At 47.1% G+C, this 7602-nt stretch overlaps 1 protein-coding gene across 1 annotated transcript in view; it reads left to right on the top strand.

Annotated features, from left to right (window-relative positions):
• The first annotated feature begins 2527 nt into the window (after window positions 1-2527).
• The window catches only part of FSIP2 (fibrous sheath interacting protein 2), a 72522-nt gene continuing 67447 nt past the window's right edge, over window positions 2528-7602 (top strand). The window contains exons 1-3 of the mRNA XM_055308324.1: window positions 2528-2626; window positions 3434-3559; window positions 6771-6932. Of these exons, the coding sequence (XP_055164299.1) occupies window positions 2528-2626; window positions 3434-3559; window positions 6771-6932 (387 nt within the window). The remainder of the gene's footprint in view (window positions 2627-3433; window positions 3560-6770; window positions 6933-7602) is intronic.

Here is a 7602-nt window from a genome sequence, read left to right as displayed (position 1 = left end):
TGGAGTTTCTATTCCCTTAAAGGGGGACTGACAGATAAAGACATATTTTTGATGTAGTATGAAAAGTGCTAAAATGGAGGGAAGCACAGAGGAAGAAAATTGGCAAAAGCTTAGGATGTCAGAAAAACTCCCTAGAAATGATGATACTTAAGCAGTCTTACAAGCTGATTGAAATTAGCCGAGCAATGAAGTGCAAAGGGCTGCCAGGCAGGGGGACAGCACAGCAAACATACAGAGTCTTGAATCCGCAGGCTCAGTGGAGGGAATAGACCACAAAGAGCTCCAAATCGCTTGAGGTTCAACTTGAGAGGTGGTATAGGGAAGTCGTGTCTTAAAAAGGGAGCAAAGTGGTAGTAGGCAGTCTGATATCCTGCAAAGGTGTCTACATTTTAATTTCCAAGACTTATGCGTCTGTATGTTCCATGGCAATGGGAAATTAAGGTTGTTTGGTGGAATTAAGGCTGCTAATCAGATGATCTCAAAATAAAGAAATTATCAGGGTGCCTGGGTGGCTCAGTCGGTTAAGCTCACATCTTGACCTCTAGGTCATGAGACTTGATTTTGGCTCACGTCTTGACCTCTAGGTCATGAGACTGAGCCCATGTATGCTGGGCATGGAGCCTGCTTAAGATTCTCTCCCTCTGCCCCTCCTCCCCATCCATGCTCTCTTGTTATCTAAAGAATAAAAATAAAAGATAAATTATCACAGGTCATCTAGATGGACTCAATGTAATCAACAGATTTTTTTTTTAGAATTTTAATTTTTTTTTTATGATAGTCACAGCGAGAGAGAGAGAGAGAGAGAGAGAGAGAGAGAGAGAGAGAGGCAGAGGGAGAAGCAGGCTCCATGCACCTGGAGCCCGACATGGGATTCGATCCCGGGTCTCCAGGATCGCGCCCTGGGCCAAAGGCAGGCGCCAAACCGCTGCGCCACCCAGGGATCCCATCAACAGATTTTTGATTATAGAAAAGGAGGCAGAGGTCTTAGAGATCTGAAAACACTACATGCCAGATTTGAAGTGGGAAGACAGGCAAGCTTCTAGACGCCATAAGGAGGAAGGACATAGGCCCCAGAAGAATGCAGGCTTGCCAACCCCTTGACTTCAGTAGGATGGGATTCATTTCAGACTGCTGAGCTCAGTTATTTTAAGACAATGCCTCTGTGTTGTTTGAAGCCACTAAAATTATGGTCATTTGTTACAGCAGGAAGAGAAAACTAATACAGGGACCCAGTCACAGGGGCTGTGATATGCTTCATGGTAAGTTTTACAGCAACTGGGGATTTACTAGAACAGGGAGAGACGGCATCAGAGGCCAGTTTGATTTAAAAAAAAAAAAAAATGTACTGTTGGGTAAAAGGTGGCCCGGATGGGAAAGGCAGGGAGAACAGGCCTTTAATTCTGCCCTGTTTTGGTGATGGGGTAGCTTGAGATTTGAATACACTGAATTGGAGATGCCTGTGCGATGTCAATGATGGGGAGCGCTGGCAGGGGACTATCTATCACCCAAACCCAGATTTCAGATTCAGGAGTCCCATGCATACGAGGGGCATTAAAACAGACAGAGCAGACCTACGACTAGCCTAGCGGGTTGACTAAGAAACTGTCTCTGGGCCCACCATTCAATGAAGTAACTATCATTCTTCTTTAACCTTTGGGGGAAAAGAGGTCATTATCGGCAAGGCTGTTATAAAGATGGAATGTGGGGAGCACTCAGCATGGTGCCTGGAGTTCGCAGTCTCAGTAAATAGTAGGTTATTATTACCAAATGGGCCAAAAAGAAGAAAGAACAAGGAAGAGTTAAGGAATCCTAGGGGCCTAAGGCCCTCAGGGTCCTCATGGTCTGGTTGGTTCCTCCAAGGAAGGGCCAGGTTTGAGTCACGGGGGGGGGGTCCCCAGTGCCCCTCCAGGGACAGGCCCCCAGGGGTCAGGCATCTTACAGACCCTGTTTGGAGGGCTGAGAGGAGGCAACAGAGGGATGTAGGAGAGAGCAAGGGAGGCGGAGAGGAGGGAGCAGGAGAAAGGAAGAGAGCTAGGCTGGAAAGAGGAAGGCTAGAGGGAGGAGGCCAGGAGGGAGGCCACAGTGCAGCCCTGTGGGCCTGGAGGGGTGGTGGGAGCCTGGGTGTGGGGTGTGACCCGGGTTAGGACCCTACAGTGGGCTACAAGGTCACTCCTGGTTTATAGTAGCAGTGGGTGCTGTCCCCAGCCCCCCAAACTGCAGCTCCTTGGCGGCCAGGAGCCCTTAGCCCCCTACCCTCCCACAAAGCTTTCAAAGCTTGGACTTTGGTTTGCGGGACTGATGCGGGCCTCTGGGACCAGGCCCCGTGTGGGGCACCCCCGGCCCAAGCCCCGAGGGCACCGCCCTTCCCCGCCCCCGGGTTCGGAGCCTAGAACGCCGCGGCCACCGAGCCTCGCGGGCAGGGTACTGGCCAGTCCGGGTCCAGTCACCACGGAGGGAGGACGACGGGGAAGGGGTGTGAGGGAAGGAGACGGGGGCGCGGAGGCAGGCAGAGGGGCCCGGGGGGGGCATGGAGCTGTACCTCAGCGCCTGCTCCAAGGCTGCCAGCGACGCGGCCACCAAGACGGCCTGCAGCAGCCTGGCGGCGGACAGCCAGCGATGCGGAGACGTGAGTGCCCGCCGCGGTCGGCTGAGGGGGGGGAGGGGGCGCACACCTGCCCGCGTTCCTAACCTCCGCCTGGGGCCGCGTGCGGGTAGGTCCAGGCGGGGTGGGGGGGCGAGAGGGCACCGCACACCTGCTGCACGTTCCTAACCTCCCGCCTCGGCCGCGTGCGGGCAGCTCCAAGCCTGGGGCGGGGGGGGGGGATATTGCAGGGGCATCGCACACCTGCCAGGCGTTCCTCACCTCCTAACCTCCAGCCTCAGGCCCCCCCCCCCGTGGGGACAGCTCCAGGCCTGGGGGCGGGGGGGGGGTGCAGGGGCGCCGCACACCTGCCAGGCGTTCCTCACCTCCTAACCTCCAGCCTCAGCCCCTCCCCCCCGTGGGGACAGCTCCAGGCCTGGGGGCGGGGGGGGGTGCAGGGGCGCCGCACACCTGCCAGGCGTTCCTCACCTCCTAACCTCCAGCCTCAGGCCCCCCCAATGCGGACAGCTCCAGGCCTGGTGGGGGGCAGCTCCAGGCCTGGGGGCGGGGGGGGTGCAGGGGCGCCGCACACCTGCCGCGCGTTCCTAACCTCCCAACGGCCGGTCCTGAACCGCAGGTCCCGGGCGCCCCGTGCGGCAGCGGGTGGCGGTGGCGGGGGCTGCTCGGCAACTGGCTGCAGGGAGGCGGGGGGCGCGCGCTGCGGCTGCGAGCTGGGCGGGACCGGGCCGGACTGCAGGACTCTCCAGCTCCCGGGCTGGAGGGCGAGCGGATGGGCCTCGGGCCTAATACCCAAAGGGCTTGAAAGGCCCAACTCCCCGATTGCATCCGCAGGGCGTGCACAAAACCCACCTACGAGGGGTCGGAGCGGGTCAACTCCTGGATCTGCCTCTCGGGGTCAAGCTGCCTGTGATCCCGGGGAGCAACACTTTATACTATACCACGAAGATAAGTGAAAAGGTAAAGTGGTTTTTAACGATCTTACGTTGCTTTTCTTTGCTCTTTCCTACCGGCTGTTAGATTGGGGCGCTGCAGGTGCAGAGTCCAACAGGAAACAATAAGGATCCCACACCCAACCTAAGACAGAGCTGAGGATGCACATCGAGCAACTTCATCTTAGTAGAGTTTGCCCGGAACCCTGGGCTATATATAAAGTTTAGATTCTTAGTTCTGTCTTATAATGCATGGGACCACATTAACTTTCCTTTATAATAACTTTATACCTGGTTAGTGAGATTTTTTGTCAGAAAGGCCGGAGGTTACTGGTGCCAGCTGGCCATTTAATTGTGTCACGATTTTAAGGCATCATAACCTGGACAAAACTCGCATTGCACAACACTTCTCTACGATTTTGCTTAGAGCTGCATTCTATTTCGTACATTAAGTGAGAAAAAAGTGAAGTCGGAATAAGTGAACATGTTTACTATTTAACTAATGGCTCCATGATTTGCCCCAACTTCCCCATCCAGTCCTTTCTGTAATCCCACCTGTGGTCTCCTGTGCCTTACTCACACATACCACGTTGATATTTCTGGGTGTTTTTTGGCCTTGCTTCCCAAACCTGACATATCCTTTCCTCCTCTGCCCAATCTCTGAATTTGAACCGCCTTTTGAGATTCTTTCTGAACTATTACAGCCCCCAGTTAGCTTATCTTTCCTTAAAATTTGCATTGTCCTTGGTTTGTATGATTTTACTCAACACTTATGATTTTATAATTATGATTGTATAATGGAAGTCATCCTGGGGTGTAGTGTGCTTCCCTCAAACCCTTTCATGCTTTTAGTCCTCAACGCTACCTCTACCTTCAAACCGCCCCAGCCTTTGACTCAGTAAACTAAAGCTTAAGGAGGCTCAGGACATTCTTTTTCGAGAGGTTACTTTGGTCATACTGCAAACAGACTATTTTACATGAAAGAATTCCGAGTGACCTCTGTGCCCTCCTTCTATCTATGATGTCATCAGAAATGACTAGGGCCCCTTGGTATCGGAAACTTGCCTAACCAACATGATGTCTTAAAGTGAGTTTTGTTTCTGGGAAACACGTAATTTCCCTTTGTTCTACTAGACTAAAGCAAGCTAAGGAAAAAGATGCCGCCTCACACTGTTCGAGCCACATCCAAACCAGCTCGCTTTCCTACGCGTGCATAAAACCTTTCACAACCCCTTTTTAGGATGTAAACTTAGCCCTGCCTTTCATCTGCTTATTCAAATATATTGGTTGCCCAATTACCATTTCTGTCAAATAGTAATTCACTTTTCAACTACTCTTTTCAAAGATGTTCTATTCTTGATTACATTCACTCCCCACCAAACTGTCTTCATTTAATCATAGTTAGGCACCAGACTATTGCCTTAAAGACTGACTTTGTGAGTCCTTCTTTTTCTTTCAGTACAATCTCCTCAATAAAGTGATGCTTTGCATTTACACTTTTAGTATTTTTTTTTTAAGAGAAACCAATCCCTTTAATTGACAACAGAATGCATACCCTGGCTGTAATGAATGGATGTGTCTAAAAGGTGTTCCTCATCTACAGGTCAGCAGCCTAAGTTTGGTCTTGAGAAACATATTGCCATCATAGCTAAAGTTCAACAGCTAAGAGATGTTGACAGCTAAATGTCAAGATCTTAAAAAAAAAAAAAAAATCCACTCTTGAGTCATGATTGTTGATTGTTCTCCTTACAGGAAAGGTATGGGCTTTATAACTAAATTCAAGACACCATCCTAAAAGATTCTTTTCTTTGCCCTCTCAGAGAAACATTAGTAATTAGGGAATTCTGCTGTGTGATGTACGCACTTGGAAGACATTGAAACCTCGTGTTAAGCAAGAAGTCAGACTTTTTTTTTAATAAATTAATTTTTATTGGTGTTCAATTTACCAACATACAGAATAACACCCAGTGCTCATCCCGTCAAGTGTCCCCCTCAGTGCCCGTCACCCACTCACCCCCACCCCCCGCCCTCCTCTCCTTCCACCACCCCCAGTTCATTTCCCAGAGTTAGGAGTCTTTATGTTCTGTCTCCCTTTCTGATATTTCCCACCCATTTCTTCTCCCTTCCCTTATATTCCCTTTCACTATTATTCATATTTAGAAGCTTCCTTGATAGAGACTTATCAAGGAAGCTTCTAAATGGAAAAGGAAAGCCGGCATCCTATCAGATTCCTCCCGTCTGCCCCTTTGCCCACATATGAAACATCCTCCCTCCTGAATCTTGAGGGAGTTCTTTATAGGGTCCTACCCAGCCAGGCTCCTCCACTTTAACCCTCCACTTTTTCCTTTCACAGGTTCCCCAACTACCCATCGTCACCATCTTGCCATTGAAAAATGGACTAGGAACTCACACACCCACACAAAACCCACCCCACTCTGGTAATAATGTTTTCATTTACAAAGGAGATGAGATAATTCAGCTGTTTCCTCTCAAGTAACAGAGAAACGTGGTTATTAGCTGATATTTTCCTTCTTTTATATGCTAATGATTACTGTAGTTGGTCTTTACATGTATGTAGAAACCTCCATCCTTATCAATATCTTTTATAATTGGTTTTTCAATATATTGAACTTTATAATACAGACCTTGGTTTTTTTCCCTGACTGTAGCACTCCGAGACCTATGGGTTTCTTGCCTTAGATAAGACGCCAACACAAAATGACTTTTATTATCTTTAACATCTGAGTTTTGCTTCTACTTTTCTTGGTTAAAATTGTTTCCATGAGTCTGTTTTCTTCATTTTCAGATTACTGAGACATAATAACCATAATTAATATCATCCCTTTATCCTTTTAGTTGAAGTGAGTACCTTGATTTGAAAGAGGGAGAAGGAAAAGGAAAAATCATAGCTTTTACACCCTTTATACATTAAAACAGATTTTATTCCTTTTCTTTTCCTTCTTTCTTCTCTGGCTCAGGACTAGGGACTGATAGTGATCAGGGGAGGAATTAATTGAGTGAGGGTAGGTTTTTAGAGTAAGTCAGGTCAGTGGGGAGAAGTCGGGATAATAGATTCATGTTGCCTAATCCAAATCTTTCTGCTGCTGGTTTTTCCCCACTTCAAATTCTTCTGGTGTGCTTTATTTTCAGTGAACAGTCTAGTCATTTCAATGGATTGACATTTAAAAGTGAAATTCATTACTTTTACCTTTTAATATTTTAAAATCTTGTATTTGCAGCTTTTTCGACCTTCTTACGGTTTCAACCTGAATGATCCTTATTGTCGACTTTTGGAAAACCAATATAAAAGTCTCCATGATCCACATTTAAGAGAATACTATAAGCGCAAAGATATTCTGAGAAGATTAAAGAAAGGTGGCTATATCACCAGCAATAATAAAGTGGGTTGCAGATTAATTCTTTTTAATCATTGCAAACCTCCGAGAATTGATAAAGTTTGCTTCTGTACCTCACTGGGGGGTAGAGGGGGAGGGTCTGTATCACCTTTAACTTGGTCGTGAGAAATATTTAATGGGAAATTTCACAAATTACTCAGGATTTGGATCAAGGGAAACCAGACAACTGTCTTTTCTACCTGAAACTACTTCTTCCCTCGCCTTTTTTTCTTTGTAATATCAAAAGACGATTACCAAAGAATATGAGGATGTAAAAGTAATTTCCCCAAATGTAGCAAGTACTCTTTCTCTGTCTCTAATGTCACTGCATGCTTGTCAAGAACTATGTCCCATAAGCTTTTTAAGAAATTGAGACAAAAGAGGAACCTAGAAAAATCAGCCTGGTAGAATCTTGATGGACTATATTCTTATTGGGGTTAAACATTATTATTACACTGCTAGTTTCTTTTAATAACTCTATTTGTGTAATAAATCCCTTATCATGGGATAGTGCATATTAATGAGGTGATGTTATGTGGATAGAAACTTGCTGTTGACTAAAAATTGCTTTTAGATACTGCTTACAAAATTGTTAGCAATCTATTGCTCTTAATACCAAAATATTATCAAATGGTATGCTATTACTATCTTTCCTTGGAAAGTAATTGCTATGATT

This window comes from Nyctereutes procyonoides, unplaced genomic scaffold (assembly GCF_905146905.1).
Source record: "Nyctereutes procyonoides isolate TBG_1078 unplaced genomic scaffold, NYPRO_anot_genome, whole genome shotgun sequence".
Taxonomy (NCBI): domain Eukaryota; kingdom Metazoa; phylum Chordata; class Mammalia; order Carnivora; family Canidae; genus Nyctereutes; species Nyctereutes procyonoides.
This window is presented reverse-complemented; position numbering and strand designations above follow the sequence as displayed.